This window comes from Dipodomys merriami, unplaced genomic scaffold (assembly GCF_024711535.1).
Source record: "Dipodomys merriami isolate MVZ:Mamm:240054 unplaced genomic scaffold, mDipMer1.0.p SCAF_28, whole genome shotgun sequence".
NCBI classification, from domain to species: Eukaryota; Metazoa; Chordata; class Mammalia; order Rodentia; family Heteromyidae; genus Dipodomys; species Dipodomys merriami.
Window position 1 is genome coordinate 411,902 of NW_027204270.1, and position 23,572 is coordinate 435,473.

General features: G+C 65.2%; 3 protein-coding genes across 6 annotated transcripts; 2 read left to right on the top strand and 1 right to left on the bottom strand.

The window, feature by feature from the left end:
• The first annotated feature begins 147 nt into the window (after positions 1 to 147).
• Cptp (ceramide-1-phosphate transfer protein) lies at positions 148 to 3,957 on the top strand. Of its 3 annotated transcripts, none has more exons than XM_070037133.1 (3): positions 148 to 334; positions 2,036 to 2,170; positions 2,362 to 3,957. In XM_070037133.1, exons 2-3 carry the CDS (start codon positions 2,049 to 2,051, stop codon positions 2,882 to 2,884), a joined length of 645 nt encoding a protein of 214 aa, XP_069893234.1. In that variant the 5' UTR covers positions 148 to 334; positions 2,036 to 2,048; the 3' UTR covers positions 2,885 to 3,957. The 3 variants fall into 3 exon arrangements, with proteins under 3 accessions (XP_069893234.1, XP_069893236.1, XP_069893235.1); XM_070037135.1 differs by lacking the exon at positions 148 to 334 and adding an exon at positions 868 to 1,298; XM_070037134.1 differs by lacking the exon at positions 148 to 334 and adding an exon at positions 1,318 to 1,591.
• Positions 3,958 to 5,570: 1,613 nt separating this feature from the next.
• Positions 5,571 to 9,469, top strand: Tas1r3 (taste 1 receptor member 3). Its single transcript, XM_070037076.1, has 6 exons — positions 5,571 to 5,758; positions 5,853 to 6,153; positions 6,235 to 7,038; positions 7,175 to 7,378; positions 7,478 to 7,598; positions 7,717 to 9,469. The coding sequence occupies exons 1-6, from the start codon at positions 5,571 to 5,573 to the stop codon at positions 8,718 to 8,720; spliced, it is 2,622 nt and encodes an 873-aa protein (XP_069893177.1). The 3' UTR covers positions 8,721 to 9,469.
• Positions 9,463 to 23,310, bottom strand: Dvl1 (dishevelled segment polarity protein 1). 2 transcript variants are annotated; one of them, XM_070037086.1, is made up of 15 exons: positions 22,795 to 23,310; positions 16,419 to 16,488; positions 16,157 to 16,278; positions 15,127 to 15,230; positions 14,738 to 14,876; positions 14,390 to 14,483; positions 14,176 to 14,245; positions 13,954 to 14,093; positions 13,800 to 13,876; positions 13,635 to 13,702; positions 13,337 to 13,489; positions 12,542 to 12,673; positions 12,296 to 12,463; positions 12,011 to 12,217; positions 9,463 to 10,691 (listed from the first exon to the last, which is right to left on the bottom strand). In XM_070037086.1, the coding sequence occupies exons 1-15, from the start codon at positions 22,962 to 22,964 to the stop codon at positions 10,330 to 10,332; spliced, it is 2,076 nt and encodes a 691-aa protein (XP_069893187.1). In that variant the 5' UTR covers positions 22,965 to 23,310; the 3' UTR covers positions 9,463 to 10,329. The 2 variants fall into 2 exon arrangements, with proteins under 2 accessions (XP_069893187.1, XP_069893188.1); XM_070037087.1 differs by having other exon boundaries at positions 13,412 to 13,489; positions 22,795 to 23,041.
• Between the last annotated feature and the right edge of the window lie 262 nt (positions 23,311 to 23,572).

Below are 23,572 nucleotides of genomic sequence, written 5' to 3' on the forward strand. Positions count from 1 at the left end.
GGACAGACGCAGCCGGAAGCGCGCTGCCTCGCTGCGCAGGCGCGGCGGCGAGCGCCAGCTTCCGCCCCGCTCGCCGGAAGCGCGGGCGGGTACCGCGAGCCCTGATTGGACGACAGGCAGCCAATCGGAGCGGCGCCGCGGCAGAGACTGGGCTCCTGGCCGCGCCCGCGGCTGCCCAACCGCAGGCTGCGGACGGCGGGCCTGCAGCGCTGACGTGAGCCCGCCGGGCCCCGACGCGGACCGGGCGGACCCGGCGGACCCGGCGGGCGGCCAGGCCCTGGCTCTCACGCCGCCGAGCCGAGCCTCCGGCCCGCCGCGGAGGCCTGCCGTCCAGGTGAGACTCGCAGAGGCCCCGAACCCCTCCCGGGGCCCCGCTGGGCCCGGCGGTCCTCCTGCCGGACGTCCGAGGGCCGGAAGACCTGCAAGCTGCGGGCTCCCGCTCCCAGCGGCCTTCCGCACCTCGGACCGCTCCGAGGGCTTCCGCTGGGCCGTCCGCGGCCGAGGCCTCGGAGCACCGCGCACGGCGCGGGGAGGGCGCTGAGACCCGGGCAGGCGCCATCTTCCTGCGGCCCGGGCCCCGCCGACCCCAGGGGCTCCGCCCGGGACGGGCCCAGCGCCCGCGGCCTCCGGGCGCGCGGGTCCCGCCGGGAAGATAAGAGACTGAGTCACACCGTGTGGGTGGAGGACGGGCCCCACCAGGACCGGTGTCGGGCTCCTGACAGGCTGGCAGCACGGCTGCGTAGGGAGGCCAGGGCAGGACACAGGAGGCCCCGAGGAGACGCCAGGCTGAGACCCTTGGCGGGGACTGGGAGCGTGTGAGCGTGTGTGCACAGCGACTGCAGGAATGCAAGCTGCATTTAGGACCCAAGGTCTCTGTCCTGGGCCACTTCCGAAACGTCCTCTAAGCTAGTGGGAGGGCCTGTGACAGTCCAACCTTCCCTGCCAGCGTTAATCCCTACCACTATCTTGGAATCCCAGTTTTTCTTCCAGTCTGACTCCCCCATCAGAATGCTGTCCTGACAGATGGGCTGTAAGTGTACGAGTACACACCCTGCCTTGCTCTTGGAGGAATTGCTCCAATGAGAGACATCAGGGTCTGTAGGGAACACAATAAGCAAGAAGTAGCAGCAACCACAGGCACTGCAAATGGTGCAGCTGCATGGTCCCAGGTCAAGGACTGACCTGAATAACCAAGAGGGAGAGGCCATGCCAAAGTCTGTGGGTATGAAATCTGCCAAGGGCATAGCAGCTGTCTGGTTGGCATCTGAGAACATGCACCTTTTGAGTAGGGAGTTCAGGTAAGGAGACATGGCTTTACTATGTGCTCTAAACTGACAGTTTCAATACCCCGTATTTCATGTGTGTGTGTGTGTGTGTGTGTGTGTGTGTGTATTTGTGTGTGTGTACACTCAGGTGCGTGAAAATACCGGTGCTGAGGCTTGAACTTGGCCTGAGTGCTGTCCCTTTGCTTTTTCACTCCAGCCGCCCTTCCAATCCTGACTTTTTGATGGCTGATTAGAGATAAAAGTCTCATGTCCTGGCTTGGAACTGCAATTCTCAGATCAAGCCTCTTGAGCAGCTAGGGTTACAGGTGTGAGCCACTGGTGTCTGAATGGGCCCCACTCTGTCCTTCTGTCTCTGTGTCTCTGTCTCTCTCCTTTCTCACCCTCCCTCCCTCACTCCCTCCTTCCCTCACTCCCTCCCCAACCCTCTCCTTTGTCAGTCCCAGGAATTTGAACCTAAGGCCTTGACCTTGCTTCGGCTTATTTGTGCAGCTGGTGCTCTACAATTTTGAGTCACACCTCTATCCCTCCTTTTTGTTGGTTATTTTGGAGATGGAGTCTCATTGACTTTTCTGCCTGGGCTGCCCTGGAACTTCTATCCTCTGAATCTTAGCCTCCTGAATAGCTAGGATTACAGCTATGAGCCACCAGCACCCAGCTCTAACTGTTCGTTTGACTGTCTTTCCCCATCTTCCTGAGAAAATGAGTGACAAAGTGAGCTGACCCATAAGTTCTATGTAAAACTGTTTCAGCTCATGTTGAAAAATGGAGGATTCGGAGTCAGAGTTCAACCTGAAAGTCGTCCTGGTCAGTTTTAAGCAGTGTCTGACGGAGGATGAAGAGGTACTGCTGGACCACTACATCAACAGCTGGAAGGGACTGGTCAGGTGCGTGCCTAGGGGTTGCCTCCCTGCAGACATCCTGAAAGGAGCAGCCGTGCCCCGAGGCCGTGCGCCTCACGTGTCCCGCTGGCAGGCTGTGGTCACCCAGCCGTAGCAGGCCCGGGTACTGTTCCCGTACCACTGCTGGACAGCGGCCCAGGGTGTAGGCAGCTGCTAGCTCCCGCTTCCCCACACAGGTTTCTGAATAGCCTGGGCACCATCTTCTCGTTCATCTCCAAGGACGTGGTCTCAAAGCTGCAGGTCATGGAACAGCTGCGGAGCAGCCCCCAGCGTGAGCACTACACCAGTCTGCAGTCCATGGTGGCCTACGAGGTTGGGAACAAGCTGGTGGATATGGACCGCCGCTCTCGTCACCCCGACTCGGGCTGCCGGACCATGCTGCGCCTGCACCGTGCGCTGCGCTGGCTGCAGCTGTTCCTGGAGAGCCTGCGCACCAGCCCGGAGGACGCACGCACGGCGGTGCTCTGTACTGACTCCTACAACGCCTCCCTGGCCGCCTACCACCCCTGGATCGTGCGCCGGGCGGTCACGGTGGCCTTCTGCACCCTGCCCACCCGCAAGGTCTTCCTCGAGGTCATGAACGTGGGGTCCCCTGAACAGGCCGTAGAGATGCTGGGTGAGGCCCTGCCCTTCATTGAGCATGTGTACGAGGTTTCCCAGAAGCTCTATGCCGAGCACTCCCTGCTGGACCTGCCCTAGGGACCGACGCCAGGCCCAGTGGGCCTCCCTTGCCTGGAGCTGGGCCGGGGCAGCCCGGGGCAGCCTGGGGCCCTCACAGTCCACAGCAGGGCTTGCTGAATACCACAGGCTCTGGCAGGAAAGGCGGTGGGCCCCAGATCAGGAGAGGCACAGGGTAGCTGCCCTCCTGGGCCTGAACAAGCCTGAGCCCAGCTTCTACCTCAGCCTATGCAGTGTATGCGGCCAGGCTGCCCTGAGGTGTGGAAGGCGGAGGAGGCAGAGGCAGGAATTGCCACACCACTCAGGTGTGGAATCCACGAAGCGGCACCACGAGGCTCCGTATTCCCTCCAACCGAAGTGCCCAGCCCGCGATTCTCCCTGTGCCTGCCCCAGGCCTGGGAAACAGCATTTGTGCAGATGGGCAGCCCTGGGCCCCCTGGGCCTCGGCCCCTCCATGCTACCACACCCCCAGAAGGGTGAGCGTCCGAGGGTGCTGCACCCTTTGCTTGCCTCTTGGCTGCCCCCTTACTAACACCTCTGCACGCTGAGCAAGCCATACAGTCAACTAGGAACTAAAGCCTTGACCCTGGCTTTTCTAGAAGGTCCCAAGAAGGCCTGCCCTGCCCAGGACACAACCAGACCACCTCCTCCACACCCCTGTGTGGCTTCCTCCCTGAGGGACACCCCAGGCTCCCGCAGTGGTGCTATTGCAGGCTCCCCCGGCACAACCTAAGGCTCTGGGGGCCCAGCACCGCTGCCAGCCCTTACCCACCTCAGCCAGCACCCCGTGAGACGTCCTGTCCTGTCCTGTCCTGCCCCTGTCCCTTGGTGCCCAGGAAATAGGTAAGGTGTTACTGGCAGAAGGGGGTGGGCCCCTGACCTAGCTGATAGACAACCAGATGACCAGGCCCAGCTCAACATCACCCAGCACTTAGGGACGTGGCCTCTCCTGACTTCCTGGGGGGCCCCAAGCCAGACCCCTGAGCACAGCGCTGCAATGTGCATAAAGCAAGTGTTTGGTTCGCCACGCCCCGGAGCCCTGTGCCACCTGTGCTACTCCCAATGTGAATAAATGACACTTAGGACTAAGCTAAGCGTGGTGTCCTAGGATGGGGTTTTTGGGTGTCCTGGGAACCTGCTCACTGGGGGAGGAATGGGGAGGGCCTGGCCCGGGGAGGAGGGGTGAGCTGCGGGGGAGGGGCACGCCCGGCCAGCCGCTGCCCTATGCCCCTGACTGTAGCTTGGCTGCCCTCCACGAGATCTGAATCGCTCCATTTTGCAGACGAGAAAACAGATCCCAGGGTGCCCCACCTCAGGACTTTAGTTGAGGAGATGGGTTCCAGGCAGTCTCGACCGGGCTGGGGCTGTTGTCTACAGTGGCAGCCACTTGGATGGGAAAAGGACAGCCTCCGGGGGGGACCTTTTGGCACTGCACTCTGACCTCGCATCCTGGGACTGAGTGCCCACCACACAGCCAGGAACCACTCATGTAACATTGGGTAAGACCAGTGACCAGTGAGGACTGGCCTGAGAGCAAGGCTGCAGATGCAGCTGTGTGTGCTGCATCTGGGATTGCGGGGTGCCAAGGTGTTTGCACGCTTACCTGTGCTTTACGGGGCCTCCCTGTGCCAAGGCGTTTGCACGCTTACCTGTGCTTTACGGGCCTCACTGGGCAGCAAGAAAGAGACGGCCAGCTGAAGCTGAAACCCTCGCAGGTCAGGAGTCTCCACCTGAGCTCCAGGTTGGACAATAAGGCAGTGCCCTGGATGTTGGGAGCTTGTGGGTCATTCTGAACTCCATAATGGGAATAGCGCCAGCTGCCCCTAGCTGGGCCCAGGGAGCTGGACACTCACTGTGTCATGGAGGCTTCTCCCCCAGACCCAGGCCCAAGGGGCAGACTAGGAGCCCAGGAAAGGGGGGGGAGGGGGGAACCATCCACCCTCCCCGCATGGGCACACACCTGCGTCAGGTGCACCAGCCCATTTGGTTACAGCATTTCCTCCCTTGTTTGCATGAGCCCCTCCCTAAGGAAGCTGTGAGCTGTCTCCAGAGAGGCACCTGCTACGGTGGTAATGCCTGGGCAGGCGTCAGCATTCTGGGTGTCAGACTCCTGGCAGAGGAACGGCTGGGGCCAGGAGGCCGGGGCGGCCGTCGCCATCACTTAGCTGGCACTCCACCCTAGCCTCAGGTGACCCTTCTTAACCGCACTGCCTGCCCACCGTCCCAGCGGTCTGTGGGTCTGGCGGGGTTATCCCTACGCACACCTTGAACTGGGACCAGACCCTCCCAGAGCTGGGGAGAGAGGGTTTCTGTGCCTATAAGAAGCCCTAGGGCACTTCTGCCTCCTCTGCCCTCCTGCAGGCGGCTGAGACACACACACAGAGCCAGGAGGCCTCTCTGCCCTCTGTCCTTTTCCACTCTGCCATGCTGCTTTGAGGATGGGAGCTGCCCAGCGGCTTGGGCCTTGGCCTGCTGGATGGCTGTTGACCAGTGGGGCCAGACAGGGATGCATGAACGGGAGCCCGGTGTGCACACACTTCCAGGCCTGAGGTAGTGAGGAAGTTGCCTCCGGCCCCCAGGAACTTGGAGGCTGAGCATGGCACTAGTTTTGCTAAGCAAATCCTCCAGCCCCTCCCTCTGGACTGACTACATCTGTGCTCCCACCAGCCCCGCCTGCTCCACTCGCTGCTGGAAGCTGCTACCTGCCATGCTGGGCCCAGTCCTAAGCCTCAGCCTGGCGGCTTCACTGGGCCTCAGGACCGGGGCTTCCTTTTGCCTGTCCCAGCAGCTCAGGGCACAAGGGGAGTATGTGCTGGGCGGGCTCTTCCCCCTGGGCTTGGCAGAGGAGGCCAGCCTCCACCACAGGATACGACCCAATGGCATCGTGTGCACCAGGTACGGAGGTAGCAGCCAGGGTGAGGAGGGAGGGTGGTGCCCAGGCGTGGGGGGGCCACTGGCAGTCACCACGTCCCTCCGCGGCTGGCCTCAGGCTCTCGTCCCTGGGTCTGTTTCTGGCGATGGCTATGAAGATGGCAGTGGAGGAGATCAACAATGGGTCTGCCCTGCTGCCTGGAGTACACCTGGGCTATGACCTGTACGACACCTGCTCAGAGCCTGTGGTCACCATAAAGCCCAGCCTCATGTTCCTGGCCAAAGCAGGCAGCTACCGCATCGCCGCCTACTGCAACTACACGAAGTACCAGCCCCGCGTGCTGGCGGTCATCGGGCCCCACACCTCAGAGCTGGCCCTCATTACCGGCAAGTTCTTCAGCTTTTTCCTCATGCCACAGGTAAGCGGCCTCGTTCCCCCCACCCCCAGCCAGCCAAGTCCACGGGACACCCCCCATCAGGAGGCGTCTTGTCCACCACAGGTCAGCTACAGCGCCAGCATGGATCGGCTGAGCGACCGGGAGACATTCCCGGCCTTCTTCCGCACGGTGCCCAGCGACCGGACACAGCTAGAGGCCATCGTGGCGCTGCTGCAGAGATTCCGGTGGAACTGGGTGGCAGCCCTGGGCAGCAATGATGACTATGGCCGGGAGGGTCTGAGTATCTTCTCGGGCCTGGCCAATGCACAGGGCATCTGCATCGCACATGAGGGCCTGGTGCCGCTGCCCCACGTCGATAGCCAGCCGCTGGGCAAGCTCCCAGATGTCCTGCACCAAGTGAACCAGAGCAAAGTGGAGGTGGTGGTGCTGTTTGCCTCTGCCCGAGCCGTCCACTCCCTCTTCAGTTACAGTATCTACCACCGGCTCTCGCCCAAAGTCTGGGTGGCCAGCGAGGCCTGGCTGACCTCAGACCTGCTCCTGTCACTGCCCAACATCGCCCAGGTGGGCACTGTGCTTGGCTTTCTGCAGCGGGGCACGCTGCTGCCTGAATTCTCCCACTATGTGGAGACCCGGCTGGCCCTGGCTGCTGACCCAGCCTTCTGTGCCTCGCTGAATGCTGAACAAGACCAGGAAGAGCGGGTGATGGGGCCACGCTGCCCGCAGTGCGATCACATCACCCTGCGCAACCTATCCAGCTGGCTGCTGCAGAACCTGTCGGCTGGGCAGCTGCACCACCAGATCTTCGCCACCTATGCAGCCGTGCATAGCGTGGCCCAGGCCCTTCACACCGCTCTGCGGTGCAATGCCTCCAGCTGCGCCGCGCCAGGGCAGCTGCAGCCGTGGCAGGTAAGAACCGAGCTTTCGTTGGTCCTTGAAGGTGGTCCTTCAAGAAGGTCCTTTCGTTGGTCACCAGGCAAGGTCAAAGCCTGTGGGCTGGGTGGCTCCTCGGTCGGCCTTTTCTCCACCCCACCCGTCCCCTCAGCTCCTGAAGAACATGTACAACCTGAGCTTCCAAGCTCGAGAGCTGGTGCTGCAGTTCAATGACAAAGGGAGTGTGGAGGTGGAGTATGACCTGAAGATGTGGGTGTGGCAGAGCCCCACACCGGTACTGCTCACTGTGGGCACCTTCAACGGCAGCCTTTCGCTACAGCCCTCACAGATGCGGTGGCCAAGCAAGGAGGTGGGTGCAAGGCGCGTGGTCCGCCAGACAGCCTTGGGGACTTACGATGTCTGGGTAGAGGGAGGGCACCCGTGAACAAAGCCTGACCCAAGGCCCCGTGCCCAGGTACCAGTGTCCCGGTGCTCCCGGCAGTGTGAGGAGGGACAGGTCCGCCGAGTGAAAGGCTTCCATTCCTGCTGCTATGACTGCATAGACTGCAAGGCAGGCAGCTACCGGCAGAGTCCAGGTGAGCAGCCTCCCCAGGACGGCCCGTGGCGCGAGGGCAGAGCCCTGGCTCTGCGGCGGAGGCCAGGGCCCCCAGCTCCAGCCCTCACCAGATGATCCTCATCCCTCCCACCCCACAGACGACCTCACCTGCACCCCGTGTGAACAGGACCAGTGGTCCCCAGGGCGGAGCACGCGCTGCTTTCCCCGCCGGCCCAGGTTCTTGGCATGGGGGGAGCCTGCGGTGCTGCTGCTGCTCTTGCTGCTCAGCCTGGTGCTGGGGCTGGCACTGGCTGCTCTAGGGCTCTTCCTGTGCCACCGGGCTAGCCCACTGGTGCGGGCTTCAGGCGGGCCTCTGGCCTGCTTTGGCCTGGCCTGCCTGAGCCTTTTCTGCCTCAGTGTCCTCCTGTTCCCAGGCCGGCCAGGACCCACCAGCTGCGTGGCTCAGCAGCCCCTGGCCCACCTCCCGCTCACAGGCTGCCTGAGCACACTCTTCCTGCAGGCAGCAGAGGCCTTTGCAGAGTCGGAGCTGCCGCCGAGCTGGGCAGCCTGGCTCCGCGGCCACCTGCGCGGGCCCTGGGCCTGGCTGCTGGTGCTCCCGGCTGTCCTAGCGGAAGCCGCGCTGTGCGCCTGGTACCTGGCAGCGTCCCCGCCACGCCTAGTGACCGACTGGCAGGTGCTGCCCACGGAGGCACTGGTGCACTGCCAAATGCACTCCTGGGCCAGCCTGGGCCTGGTGCACGTCACCAACGCCGCGCTGGCTTTCCTCTGCTTCCTTGGCACCTTCCTGGTGCAGACCCGGCCTGGCTGCTATAACCGCGCTCGGGGTCTCACCTTCGCCATGCTGGTCTACTTCATCACCTGGGTCTTGTTTGTGCCTCTCCTGGCCAATGTGCCGGTCATTTATCAGCCCGCGGTGCAGATGGGTGCCATCCTGTTCTGTGCCTTGGGCATCCTGGCCAACTTCTACCTGCCTAAGTGCTACCTGCTTCTGTGGCAGCCAAACCTCAACACCCCTGAGTTCTTCCTAGGAGGGAGCCCCAGGGCTACAGCAGATGAGAGCAGCGGCAGTGGCAGAGGGGCGCTCGAAGACACAACACGTGGTCCTGACCTGACACCTCCCACACAGGGACCCCAGCCCTAGTAGGAACCCCTAGTTGGAAACTTCGGGATCCCCAGTCGACACCCCCAGATCTCCAGCTCACTCCATCTCCAAGTTGTTGGTGGATTTCAGCTCCACAGTAGCCCTGGATCTTCAAGATGCAGGGCGGTCCCGGCCTCTCCACGGCAGGTTCTGTTCTAGATCCTACTATGTACGTCCCAGCCAAACCTGCCCGGGCAGGCGGGGCCTAGTGTTCCAGGTGGTAGCCCATATGGGTTTCTCATGAACCTGAAGCCACACCCTGAGCTCAAGGAAACCTTGGGAAGCCAGCACTACTTGCTTAATTGGCTATGCTCAATCTGGGGTCCCCACCCGGCACCTCAGGCTGGAATCACAGTGGAAGGCTGGGCATGGCTGTCCAGCTTGGTAGAAGCCCATTCAAGGGAGGAAAAAGGGCTCTCAGCTTCCTTCTTCCAAACCCAGCCCCACCAGTAGGAAAGGGTCATTGGTGCTATGCCAGCACCAGCCCCTCAGACAAGAGCCAAGAGGGTCAGCACCACGGCCAGCACCAGCTGCCAAGGCCCCCTAAAGTCGGAAGTCCGCACCAAGAACAGAATGCCGGCCAGATGAGGGAGGAGCCGGTGGCTGAGGTGGGCCTGAGGGCGGAGTGCGGGCCAGGAGCAGGGCTGCCCGGGTTCAGAGGCCCAGGACAGCCCGGCACTGGCCCCCACACCTTGATCCTGAGGTAGCAAGATGGAGAAGAGGAAACGAGGACACGGGTCGGTCCCATAAAATTAAATGCTTTTTAGTGTTTAAAATAGCATTTACACAGAAGCAGCATTTACACAGAAGCAGCTCTACAGGAACTACCCAGACACTCAGACGTCGACAGAGTATCTACAGCGTAGGTGCCCGGGCCCCGGAAGGTGGCGGCATGTGCCGGAATGCGGCCGCTGAGGGCCTCGTGTGCTGCCGCCATCCCCTGGAACCCGAACCCGCTCCCTCGGCATCCGCACACCACCCTTCAGCCACGGCCAGGGCGCGCTGTGCCGCCACCAGCCTCTCTCCCGTGTTCCCCATGTCTCTCGGTCGTAGCCCACGTTCCCATGCTTGCTCTGAGTCCCAGGAGGGAAGGGGAACATGCAAAATGCCCCGGCTGCCCCCCACCCCCAGAGCGGGCAGGCCAGCAATAAATAAATAAGTTACATCCCACGTGGACAGCAGAGGCCTGGGACTCCATCCGACTCCTAGGAGCCCCACCTGGGTCTGAAGGACAAGGGCCCTCAGTGAACTGGGTGGAGGCATTTGGGCCTGGCTTAGTCTGTGGCCCTGTTTTGTATACAGCTCGGGGGGCCGTGGGGGGAACATGGAGCCCAGAAGGGTCTTTCTCGTCCTAGCAGGGGTCTGGGAGCCCGAGCCTCATGCCGAGGGTCACGCTTCTAGTCAAACCTGCGCGAGAACACAGACAGGTCTGCAGGGCCAGGGCTGCTCCACCAGGAGCCCTGGGATAAGCCGGCAAGCCAGATCCCAGCAGCGTGGCTGCCCTCAGCCCCTCTCCCCTACCCTGTCCCGGCACCCCACAGCCACTAAGGCAAGCCCACGGACCATCCGTTCCCCTGCTCTTGGCAGGGCTGAAGGCACTGGCCGCTGTTTACATGATGTCCACGAAGAACTCACAGGGGTTCCCCATGGCCTTCTGAAAGGACTGGCGGCTGCCTGTCAACTCCGGCGGGACAGCGGCCAGCTCCCGGACAGGCGGCCCTCCTGGGGGCCCCCCTACCACGGCACAAGCCTTTGTCAGGGGGTGCAGTGGGGGGAGTCCTGGGGCAACCGTGGAGGCCTGGCTGCGAGGACTGCTGCCACGGCTGAGCTGGCTGGCAGGGCGCTCCTGCCAGCCGGTGCTGCCCGGCCCACTTGGCACCGTGGGATCCGATTCACTGCCGCTGCCCCCAGCCCCAGCGGCCCGGCCTGCGGCCCGGCGGCTGCTCCGGGTGGACCCACTGCTTTTGCTCCCTAGGAGTGAAAAGGGAGACAAGGGCAAGGTCAGTACCAAGCTGGGCTGCCAGGCCCCCCAGCTGCTCCCAGAGAGCCAGGGACTAAGCAGGCCTGAGCAGGAGTGCGAGGGGTGGCCATGCAGACGGGAGGGCTGGGCGGGCCCTGCCCCAAAACAGGAGATGGGATATGGCGGCAGCAACAGAGACACTGGGGACACTGGGGGTGAGGGTTGGGGAGAGGACACAGGGCGGAAGGGGGAACAGGGCCAGCACAACACCTCCCCCCTCACCCCAACACTAGTCTTACAGCTAAGAAACTGAGGCACCAGTGAAGGCCCTGTATGCTGCTGACCCCATCAGGCATCATGGACTATACACCCCAAAAACCACCATCCCCCAACACCAAGGCCAGAGCCAGCTAGCTGGCGAGGACACACGCTGGCTGGGGACATGCTGAGGGAGGCGGGGCCCTGGCTTACCGGCCGAGGGTCCACTCTGCTAGTCCTTCAGTCTAAGGCTTGCTCAGCACAAAGCAAGGAACAGCATAAGTCACACACCAGCCCGGCGCCACCCACTGCCAGCTGAGCAGACAGCAGGCCAGACTGGGCTACGGTGCGGTGAGGGCCTGCACAGGGTCCACAGACCCCCGCCAGCTCCGCCTCAGGCCCTGCCCCCGCCGCTCTCCTCCTCTCTCCCAACATCTGGGTGCCCTAAGCTGACTGCTGGCCCCTCTCCCTTTACCCACAGAACGGCCACGGCACCTCTGCACCCACTGGCGCCTCTGCACCCACTGGCACCTCTGCACCCACTGGCACCTCTGCACCCACTGGCATCTCTGCACCCACTGGCACCTCTGCACCCAATGGCACCTCTGCACCCACTGGCATCTCTGCACCCACTGGCATCTCTGCACCCACTGGCACCTCTGCACCCCACCTGGGCTCGGGCCTCGGCTCTGACATGTCCCACCCGGAGGGCTCCCCTCGTCCCAGCTCTCCAGGGACCCTGAGCCCCGTCCACCGTCCTCACCTGGCTCCCAGCCGGGCCCAGGCCCTGGGGAGTACGGCTGGGCTGGAAAGCGGCCTGCTCGACACCTCGGTCTCCCTCACACCCACTCCTGCGCCCACCTCCTCATCCTGTGCACCTGCCCCGCCCAGCCTCCCTTTCCGCTGAGGCTCTCCCCACCAATCCACTCCTGCCTGCCTCCACATCTGCCCTCTGGAGGGAGCCACGCAGGGCCCAAGCGCAGGGCCCAAGCACACAGCGAGAGCACAGGGGGCGACAGCAAGGCAGGCAGAGCCGGGAGCGGGGCCTGAGCAGAGCCAGTGAGATGCTCACCTTCACTCTGCTGACTTCCGGCGCTGCCGCTGCCGTAGCCGAAGCCGGGGTCCTGGTAGGCGGGTGGGAAGCAGGGCGGGGGCCCTGGGTACTGGTAGGGGTAGCCCTGACCTAGGGGCCAGGGCGCAGACGGGTGGGGCAACGGGGCCAGGGTGTCCTGATCTGAGGCTCCACTGGAGCCACTGTTGAGGTTCAGGGCTGCCAGATCTGGGGGGAGGGAGCAGAGGTTGGATGAGGGAGGCCGGATGGGCCCCTGGGCTCCCCCGCCCTCTGGCCCTCACTCACTGCTGCACAGGTCCCCGAAGACATAGTAGCACTGCTCGGAGAAGGTGATCTTGTTGACCGTGTGCCGCAGGAAGCCATGCTTCAGCATGCTGCTGGCGTACTTCCTGGCCTCCCGCCGCTCCTTGAAGCCCTCCACGTGTGTGTACAGCCAGTCCACCACGTCTGCCCCTGGCCACACCCCCACCGAGTCAGCCTGGCGGGCCCGGCCACCGGGCGGTGAGCCAGACCCCACAGGCATGAACTCACCAATCACGGCATTGGCGATGGTGATCTTGAGCCACATGCGATCACGAATCTCCAGTCCTGAGTCAGGCAACTGCATGACTCGCACTATGGCACCCATGTCACTCTTCACGGTCAGCGGCGTGTCTTCCAACTCTGCAAGACATCCCCACCCCCAAGCACCAGGTGAGCAGCCGGCATGCAGAGGCGGCGCCGGACACAGCCTGCTACCCAGAGCCCAGGCCTGAGACCAGGACCCGGGAGACGGAGGGAGCTGAGCCTTCCCCCTCCTCCTACAGATGCCCCTCCCCAGGAGCCAAAACTGGGGCAAGCCCACCCCAACTCAACCAGTGTCACACACACCAGGCCTGCCTGTCTGTCCTCCACATCCACTCACACACACCAGGCCTGCCTGTCCTTCTCCACGTCCACTCACACACACCAGGCCTGTCTGTCCTCCACGACCACTCACACCAGGCCTGCCTGTCCTCACACCCACCGCTGCAGGCTCGGGGCTGTTAGTTGTGTTAGTGGCTGGTAAGCAGAGGAAGGCCCACTCTCTCCTCCCACTCAGCACACCCTGCCTGCACCCCACTCCTCTACTCAGGTGGGGCTGGGCTGTGTGCACACATCTCCAAGGGAGCTGGGGACAGCATGTGTCATGAGCCCCGACAGCAGCCATGGAGCAGGAGGCTCAGGCCTGGAACAGGCCTCGCCCCCAGCCTGCCTCCTGGCGGGGATGAGAGCGCGGAGGCTCAGGCCTGGAACAGGCCTCGCCCCAGCCTGCCTCCTGCCGGGTCCTCCCAAGCTGCCACTTACGTGGGGCGCCAGGCACTGAGCTGGTTAGTGAGGAGGAGCTGGTGCGGGTGACGGCACTGGAGCAGGGGCTCGTACCGTAGCGGGGCAGGGCGCCTGTCAGTGCGGCCGTGTGCGACAGCCAGGCAGCCGGGTCAATTGGCCGCACAGGGTCAGCTGGGCAGCCGCCACCAGGCGAGGACGACGGTGACGGAGAGGGAAGACGCAGCACGGGAGCAGAGAAGAGAGATCTGTCAGGAGGCCGGGCCAGACGGCCGCCCCGCCCCGCCCCTGGCCCCGCCCACCTTGCCTGCTCACTCACCCCTCGGGATGGTGAAGTAGCTCCTAGGCGTCGGGTCCCAGCACTTGGCCACTGTGAGGCTGATAGGCCTGCAGGGCAGGCCGGTCACATGATGAGGCCCCGGGCAGCCCCTCCCAGCAGCACCCTCTCCCCCCCCTCCCCCCCCAACAAACCCACTGTCCTCACCCTGTCTGGGACACGATCTCCCGCAGCACCCGCACGGCATCATCGTTGCTCATGTTCTCAAAGTTGACATCGTTCACCTGCAGGAGTCGGGGGCCGGGGGTCAGGGGTTCCGGGTGAGGGGACAGCTCAGCCCAGCAGCACCCAGGGCTCTCACCTGCAGCAGCATGTCTCCGGGCTCGATGCGGCCGTCCGCGGCCACAGCCCCGCCCTTCATGATGGAGCCGATGTAGATGCCGCCGTCGCCCCGGTCATTGCTCTGGCCCACGATGCTGATGCCCAGAAAGTGGTGTCTCTCTGCAGGAGGGGCTGTGAGCAGGCCCTGCAGACCCCCACCCAGGCCCACTCCCACCGCACCCGGCTCGCCCACAGGCCTCACCCATGTTGAGCGTGACAGTGATGATGTTCAAGGACATGGTGGAGTCGGTGATGCTGCTGAAGGACGACGCCTGTGGGGGGACCCGGTGAGGGCTGCGGCGGCCCCGCCCACGCCGGCCCCGCCCACCCCACCCCGCCCACCAACCCGGGACCCGGTGAGGGGCTGCGGCGGCCCCGCCCACGCCGGCCCCGCCCACCCCACCCCGCCCACCAACCCGGTCTGTCTGCCTCAAGCGCTGCTTCCGCCTCCGGCGCTTGTGCTTCCGGATGAGCCGGGAGGAGGTACTCTGCTCGGTGGAGCTGCTCAGCCTGGTGGGACAGGGTCAGAGGTCAGAGCGCCAAGGACCCAGACCGGGGAGACACATGGCTCCCTCTCCCACAGAGCCGGCTGTAGAGGTATAGCCTGGAGCCATTGTCTTTGCGCCCCTCACGCCTCATATGCAACAGGCACACGGGTGTGTACTTGAGACCCCACACAGGCAGACCAGCGTGGGACATGAGCATGCTAAGCCAGTCCCACGCGCCCGCGCCCGTGCCCGCGCCCGCGCACACGCCCAGCCCACCGGCTTGTGTTGTCCTCCTCATCAGAGTCGATGAAGCTGCTGGACTCGAGCTCACTGCTAAGTGCAGTGGATGCGCTGTCTGGGGGTAGCCCCAAGTCCCGCCGCCGGTCCCCCCTTGGGTGCCCATTGGTCCGGGCCGCTGTGGGACAGCAGAGAGGGAGCTGACCACAGAGCCTCAGAACACACAGCCAAGCTGCTGCTTGTCTGGGAGCTGAGGGGAACTGGGATTGAGGAGTGGCGAGGGAAAAGGGGGTGGGGGCAGCACCAGGCCCAGGGCTCCCACCCAGGGATCTCGGGCCGCTGAGGGGAGACTCGGGGTGGTGGTAGCACTTGGGCTCTGTGGCCTCCCAGGGGCTTGGGCCTAGGCCTGAGGACCAAGCATGCAGTACCCTCATCGCGGTTCCGGCGCCGGCCTCGCTCCCGCCGATGACTGAGCATAGACTCCGTGCCCGTCTCATTATCCATCCCATCACGGCTGCTGGCCACATTTGGACTGTGCAAAGGACAGAGTGGGGCAGGATGGGGGGGTGAGGGAGGGGGACAGGTGGGGCAGGATGGGGGGGTGGGGGTGAGGGAGGGGGACAGGTGGGGCAGGATGGGGAGGTGAGGGAGGGGGACAGGTGGGGCAGGATGGGGGGGTGAGGGAGGGGGACAGGTGGGGCAGGATGGGGGGGTGAGGGAGGGGGACAGGTGGGGCAGGATGGGGGGTGAGGGAGGGGGACAGGTGGGGCAGGATGGGGGGTGAGGGAGGGGGACAGGTGGGGCAGGATGGCGGGGGTGGGGGTGAGGGAGGGGGACAGGTGGGGCAGGATGGGGGTGAGGGAGGGGGACAGGTGGGGCAGGATGGGGGGTGAGGGAGGGGGACAGGTGGGGCAGGATGGGGGGTGAGGGAGGGGGACAGGTGGGGCAGGATGGGGGGTGAGGGAGGGGGACAGGTGGGGCAGGATGGGGGTTGAGGGAGGGGGACAGGTGGGGCAGGATGGGGGGTGAGGGAGGGGGACAGGTGGGGCAGGATGGGGGGTGAGGGAGGGGGACAGGTGGGGCAGGATGGGGGGTGAGGGAGGGGGACAGGTGGGGCAGGATGGGGGGTGAGGGAGGGGGACAGGTGGGGCAGGATGGGGGGTGAGGGAGGGGGACAGGTGGGGCAGGATGGGGGTTGAGGGAGGGGGACAGGTGGGGCAGGATGGGGGGTGAGGGAGGGGGACAGGTGGGGCAGGATGGGGGGGTGGGGGGTGAGGGAGGGGGACAAGTGGGGCAGGATGGGTTGGGACGGGGCAGAACCGGCCACCGGTGTCCCTACACAAGAGGGGACCTCAGCTACAGCAAGCAGCCCCTGCGGCCAGCCCCTTGCACATGGCCTTAGGTACAGGTATCCAGGAGTAACAGAGCTCTGTTTCCCCACCCCACCCCAGTCCTTACTGAAAGGAAGGAGGCCGGGAGTCCCCGATGCCACCTGTCCGCTCGAGGGGTGGGGGGAGGTCCATGTGGCTGTCAGTGCCCTGGGACCCCACATCCGAGTGGGAGCCCTCAGCCAGTACCAGCTGTGAAGGGAAAGCAAGGTCACTCCTGCAGAGCACCAAGAGCAGGTGGCCAGCCCCGTTCACCTGCTCTCCTCCAGCCCAACCACCTCCTTCCAGAAGGGCACCCCCTCCTGGGGTCTAATGGGGTCACCCACACTCACCCAGGACACTACCCGGCCATTGAAGCAGGGCAGTTTGGCGTTGTCCTCAGAGATCTCCTCCTTCACCACCCTACAGACAGACGCAGACAGACAGAGGCTGCCGCACAAGCCTCATGGCTGAGAGGCACCGCGGGTGGCGGGGCCTCCCCGGGCACAATGCCTTCCCAAGGGCCTTGGCGGCCACCCACCCACCGGCCCCAGGCTCCACCTCTGCTCCTGCCCAGCACCGGGACGGGGTGGACGGGGGGTGGCCTCCAACCCGTGAGAGGGGCTAGGCAGCTGGGGCAGAGGGCTCCTAGGGAGAGCCTGGCTCCTGAGGCGCGCCCCGTCCCAGTCTCACTCCAGGTGTCTCCCCAGCCCCACCCACGGCTGCTCCTGGAGCTCACACCACGCGGGCCCTCCTCTCGGTCAGCAGGTCACCTCCAAGGCACTCAGGCAGTCCTGGGCTCTCCGCTGCCTCTCCACTGCACATGGCAAGGGCTCCAACCCCGGCCACTCACAGACAGGCCTCCGACCCCCTCAGCATGGGAACAGCAGGTCCACGGCTCCTCGGGCCACCGTGACCCAGCCTGACCCAGGGGCTGCCCACCCCTGCCCAGTGCGGCCCCGAGCCTCTCTGAACTAATCAGGGGTCTCAACCTGCAGGATCTGCATCTCGCTCTGCTCCGTGCCCGTCAGCCCCTAACGTTCTTCCCTGTATCCCGCCAGCCCAGGCAGGTCTCAGATCACAGCTGGCCGGGCAGGTCACCAGCCAAGTCAGCCCTCTGTGTGGTCAAGAGGGCCCTCATGTGTGTGTCCAGCCAGGGAGACAACGCAGACTCCACACACTAGACCGGTACCAGCTCTCAGGGGGCTGCAGTCTGACCCTACCTGAAGACCTGGAGGGACAACCAGGGACAACTGCTAGCCAGCTATCGCCGCCGACCAGCACTAAGCCTCACCTGGTCTCAACGCTGCCCTGGTCTGACGGACTGGGAAGGAGCTATGGAGACCCAGGCAGGTGAGGGCGTGTGCGATGGAACAAGGCCCCTGCACAGGGGCAAGGCGAGCAACACAGGTCACGGGGCCCCTGGGAAGGGCTGTGGCCTGTGGCTGCTCAGCTCCACCGAGCACAGTGGGATTTTCCAAGCTAGAGAGCCGGGAGCTGGAGCATACCTGGAAGGAACGGTCCCTGTGCCAGGCCCAAGGCCACCCCTGCCTGTCCCTCCAGGTTCGCGGGCCCCAGCACCACACAGCCTGTGCTGTGCTGAGGTGACTGGAGGCCTGATCGGAGCTGACACCACCATGCCATCCAAGGGACACCAACCACCAGGCCCTGGCCACCCATCCATGGGGAAGAGGCCTAGGGCAGAGTGGGTGACAGAGACAAGGAGTTACGTCCCATCCAGCCACTGCCTCTGGGTGCCTCGTTAGGGACTCACATCAAGGAACCGGGTCTTCATGAGTGGAAAGCCACCTCTCAGGGCCCCTGGTGTCTGCTGCCCCAGCCCCAACGCTGGGCTCATCCCAGGACAGACTGGGACACAGCAGACCCAGCAGAAGCAGCCATCAAGAGGCTGTCACCATGGGAACCTGCCAGAGCTCCAGAGGCTCTCCCTGAGTGAACTGACTGAACCAGAGACCCCAGCAGAGATCCCGCCTCAGCTCCGAGCCTGGCCCCAGAAGCCCCCTGGCAACCTCTCCACTGCCGCACCAAGGCCAGCCCTATCCGACGCGCCACAGGGAGCGTCACGGAAGCAGCTCCCCGGCAGCTGCCGCCTGCCTCAGAGTCCGGCCCAGGCCAGGGCCTCGAGGGGGCACAAGCAGGCCACCTGGGGCCTCTGCCCCGCCCCTCAGGCAGACGCCCCTCCAGGCCCAAAGGCCCTGTTTCTTGGCCCACTTCTCAGCCTGAGGAGCTCAAGTCCAGCCTTTCTCCTAGATCGGGGGTGAAGGGGATAAAAAGGGCCAGGGGGCCAGGACAGCAGGCGAGGGAGAAGACTTGCCCTGGATCTCAGGGAAGTCCCTGCCCCTCCCCCCAGAACACAGGCCAAGGGTAGCGACAGGAGTGCTTCCCACAGCGGGAGCCGTCACAGCGCTGCACGGGCTGCTCGCGCCCTGGATTGTCCAGAAGTGGCCGTCACAGTGATCACTGCCAACTTTTCTCAGCATTTTGCTAGCATTTTGCCCCCAACCTCACAATTCTTTTTTTTTTTTGGGGGGGTGTCCGGTTGTGGGGCCTGAACTCTGGGCCTGGGCGCTGTCCCTCAGCTCTTCAGCTCAAGGCGAGCGCTCTACCACTGGAGCCATAGCACCATTTCCAGCTTTTTCTTTTTTTGCTTATGTGGTGCTGAGGAATCGAACCCAGGGCCTCAGGCATGCAAGGCAAGCGCTCTACCACTGAGCCACCTTCCCAGCCCCACCAACCTCACAATTCTTGTGTGTGTGAGTGCATGTGCATGCACATGCATGTGCCAGTACTAGGGCTTAAACTCAGGACCTAGGCACTGTCCCTCAGGTTTTTTCACTTGGGGTGGTGCTCTACCACTTGAGGTACAGCCCCATCCCACAGCCTCACAATCCCCAAGGAGATCTTGGTTAGCCTCCCACTTGTAGCTGTCACCACCAGCCCTGCATCCCGCCCCAGGGATGAAGGTAGGGACCGCTGAACTCAGCACAGCTTGGCCCAGGAGGACCTCAGGGCTCTGAGAAGCCACAGCACAGGCCTGGACCAGCTTCCCCAGGGGCACAGCCCTTAGTAAGTCTGTCCTCCTCTGTAGACACAGAGGCTGGCAGAGCACAGCACAGGGCGTGAGAAAACCCTAAGTCTCCAGCCGGCAGACCAGGGCCTAGCTCCTGACCAAAGCTAGCCACTCTCCTGCCAGCCCACACAAGGGCAGCACTGAGTCCGTGGACCTAAGCCTCCTCCCCAGGCTCAGGCTTTGCCGGCTCCAGTGTATCCCCGGCCCAGGCCTAGACTCTCCCAATACCAGGGAGGTGCACATAGCACAGGGAGGTGGAATGTCCAAACCCAGTCAGCACCGTCGGGAAGGGCAGCGCAGCCCATGGTGGCCCTACCAGGATGCAGGGAGTCTGGGGTTCCTAGACCCTACCCTCGCCCCCTGGCCCTCAAAGATGCAGAGGCAGAAGCTCAGTGCCATGTCCAGCAGGCTGACAGCAGCAAGCGCTCTTCCCCTGTCCTGGGACTGAGAGACAAACACCTTCCCTAGCGGCCTCAGAGACCACCTTCCACCACCACCACCAGACCCAACCCAGGGCTCAGCCGCCCAGCCCTATGGGCCCTGGGTCAGAACACCAGGACGTGCAGACACTTTGGCCAAAGGTGTGTGTGAAAGGGGCCAACACCGACCAGAATCCACTCCCCCTAGAGCCAGCTGTGGTCGGGAGCAGGAAACCCAGAGTCACCAAAGCACTCTGCAGAGCCTCCATCAGGCCTCCTTGGGCCCACCGCCCAGCCCCACCAGGAACTTCCTCCCCCTCCCCAAGGTATCCAAAGCATGCTCCAAGCTCAGCTCTCAGTGACCCGCGCTGAAGTGGAGAAGCCCCTTCCCCAGGGAATCTAGTCCACTGACTGCACCATCCTGAAGACCAGATAGACTCTGAAGCCCTGCGTGGAACTCCGGCAAGGAGAGGAGGGAAGCAGTTGACAGAGATCCCTCTCAGATTCCTGAGGCTAGATGGCCAATGATCAGAGAACAGGGAGGAAACAAGGTACAGCCCTTGTCCTGCCTGTTCATGGAACATTCTGTGTCACCCAGGCCAGCCTCCACCTCTATGCTCGTGGCTCTCCGCCTCCCAGCTGTCCTGAAAATATGAGATTCCCACCTTGTACCCTTAAGCTCTCTGCTAGCTAACTGCCCCACAGCCTAGCCATGCCCAAGCCTCCCCAAATATCCAAAGGGGCTGTTCCTACATAAAACCCACCTCTGAGGTTGGGCACCTATAGGTCCTCCACGCCTGCCCACAGCGCAGCTCCACTGGAGGGCATGGGGGTTGAGGCCAGGTGATCTGCTCTTGGCAGCCCTAGATGGGCATCAGGAAGAGGGTACGAGTCCCCTCAAAAAGGTTCCAGAGCCAGGTGCCAGTGGCTCACGCCTGTCATCCTATCCTGAGATCTGAGGATTGCGGCTCAAAGCTAGCCTGGGAAAGAAAGTCTGTGAAACTCTTATCACCAATAAACCACCAGAAAAGTGGAAGTGGCACTGCGGCTCAAGTGGTAGAGCGCTAGCCTTGAGCTGAAGAGCTGAGGGACAGCGCCCAGGCCCAGAGTTCAGGCCCCCACGACCGACCCAAAAAAAAAAAAAAAAGGTTGCCTAGCACTGCAGACAGCAGACTGGGTCTGGGAGCAACATGCAGTAGTGGGCAGCATTAGTCTGTGAAGAAGAACATTTCTGGAGACTTCCGCTAAACTAATAGACTCAGTTAAAAACTAAGGAGCCTTCCACACATACACCTGATGCTCCAGCCCAGGGAAGCCCAGGCACGGGGGACTGGGGTCCACGGGAGGTCACCTAGCAAGGTGGGGAGGGAGGGCCAGCCTCTTGGAGCCCAAGCTAAGCCCCAGCACCACACCTTTAGGCTGCCCAGGGCGCCCCTCCTCTGCTTATTCCCTGTGGCTGGGCTAAGTGGGCAAGAGCGAGCCCAGCTATCCACAGGACTCTCCACCTTTCCCTCCGTCTCCCACAACACATCAGGAGCCACATGATGGCCTGAGCTTGACCCAACCTGAGGCTGCCCAGAGACCGCACAGCCATGGAATCTAGGAAATGTCCTCAATGTCAAAGTCCAAGACCAGGCCACACACAAGGACAGGACATGCCTGAGGGCACCAGGAGCACCTGCCCCAACCACAGGCCTAAGTTTGTCCCGTCCTCCCCCACCCCACCCCGCCCCAGCACTGCCAAGCAGCAGACTCGGGTTACCAAGTCTGCACTAGGCCAGGCCTCTGTGGACAGCCAGACCCCTGCTCCTTGTCACAGAGGCTTAACTCCCCACAAGTGGAAGGCCCCTTCCCCGGGGAGCGCTGCTACAGTAGTCACGTTTGGAGACACTGGCCCAGCAGCCGGCTCAAAGCAACCGACACCCGCTCTCCTCGGATTGCAAGTGTAGTTTCTCTGGGGACAGAGGCCCACGAGCCAGGAAGCTCGGGACCGAGCAGGTGCGGTGGACTTCCTGGGTCCCCAGTGACACTGACCTCGGCCCCCTCGTGAGAAGGGCCTTTCTTCTTCGACAGGAGACAAAACTTATGCCAACCCCGGCGACCCCACGAAGGTGCCTGTCCTGCCCATCCCAACGAGGGGTCCGCCGGGCCTCGGGACCGGCCTGACCCTCGCTGCCTTCGACAGCCCCCCAGCCCCGAGGTTACCGGAACGGCCGGCCCTGCGCCCGGCCTGTGCCAAGGGGCGGCGGGCTCTGGTCTGGGGTGGCCGCAGATTCGGCCCCGCAGAAGGCAAGGAAAACGACTGCGCGAGCCAGGAAGCGGGGCCGCCGCTCGGACCCGGCCCGCGGCGGACAAGTGGAGGCGCGCGCAGGGCCCGGCCCCCGGCCTCCGACCCCCCCCGGTCCCCGGCCCCCGGCCCGCCCGGCCCCCGATCCCCCGGCCCCCGGTCCGCCCGGTCCCCCGGCCCCCGACCCCCGGCCCGCCCGGCCCCCCGGCCCCCGACCCCCCGGCCCCCGACTCCCCGACCCCCGGCCCGCCCGGTCCCCCGGCCCCCGACCCCCGGCCCGCCCGGTCCCCCGGCCCCCGGCCCGCCCGGTCCCCGACCCCCGGCCCGCCCGGTCCCCCGGCCCCCGACCCCCTGGCCCCCGACTCCCCGACCCCCGGCCCGCCCGGTCCCCCGGCCCCCGACCCCCGGCCCGCCCGGTCCCCCGGCCCCCGACCCCCCGGCCCCCGGCCCCCCGGCCCGCCCGGCCCGCCCGGTCCCCCGGCCCCCGACCCCCCGGCCCCCCGGCGCCCGGTCCCCGACCCCCCGGTCCCCGGCCCGCCCGGCCCCCGACCCCCCGGCCCGCCCGGCCCGCCCGGCCCGCCCGGCCCACCCGGTCCCCGGCCCGCCCGGCCCCCCGACCCCCCGGCCCCCGACCCCCCGGCCCCCGACCCCCCGGCCCCCGGCCCCCGACCCCCGGCCCCCGGCCCGCCCGGCCCCCGGCCCCCGACCCCCCGGCCCCCGGCCCGCCCGGCCCCCGGCCCCCGGCCCGCCCGGCCCCCCGGTCCCCGGCCCGCCCGGTCCCCCGGCCCCCGGCCCGCCCGGCCCCCGGCCCCCGACCCCCCGGCCCCCGGCCCCCCGGCGCCCGGTCCCCGACCCCCCGGTCCCCGGCCCGCCCGGCCCCCCGGCGCCCGGTCCCCGGTCCCCGCTGACGACAGCGCCCGGGGCGCACTGACCCGAAGTCCTGGTCCATGGACTTGAAGAAGAATTTGTAGGCGTGCGCGGGCCGGCTGCTCAGCACGCTCTTGAAGTCGGCCAGCGTGACGCGCTCGGGCGCCACGGGCAGCTTCACCAGGTACGGCGTCTCCTCCTCGTCCATGTGGTAGATGATCTTGGTCTCCGCCATGGCGCGGGGCTGGCGGCGCGGGGCCGCGCGGCGTCAGGGCCCGGCCCGAGGCTCGGACGCGGGGCGCCCTCCCCGCCCGCCGGCCCGCGCCCCGCCCGGCCGCGCCGAGGCCCGCGCGCGCGCACGCGCGCCCTGCGCCGCCCGGGCTGCCGCTCCCGCCCTGCCTGCTGCCTCGCGGCCTGGGGCCGCCCATCCGCCGTCGGCCCGGGACGGGCCCGAGGGACCGAGCTCGGAAGGCCGCCACCGCCGCCGCCCGCCGCCCGCCGCCCCCTCGGACCGTGCAGGGATCGCCCGGCCGGCCTCAGAGCGCGACCGCCAGGGGGCGCACGAGCGCAGGTGACGTCACCGCCGCCCGCGGCTGACTGGGGCGGGGCCGCGCCTGCGCACGACGGCGAGGTGGGGTGCGTGGGCGGTGGAGGGGGCGGGGTGGGGTCGCGCCTGCGCAGGGCGGAGGAAGTCGGGGGCGGGGCGGCCGGGCAGGGGTGGAGCGCGCTAGAGCCCGCCGGGCCGGCCTGGGCGCGGACGGCAATGCTCTCGGGACCAGAGCCCCAAGGGCGCGCCGGCTGCGATCCCCGCGTGCACGCGCGTCCTGTTCCGTGGGTGGATGG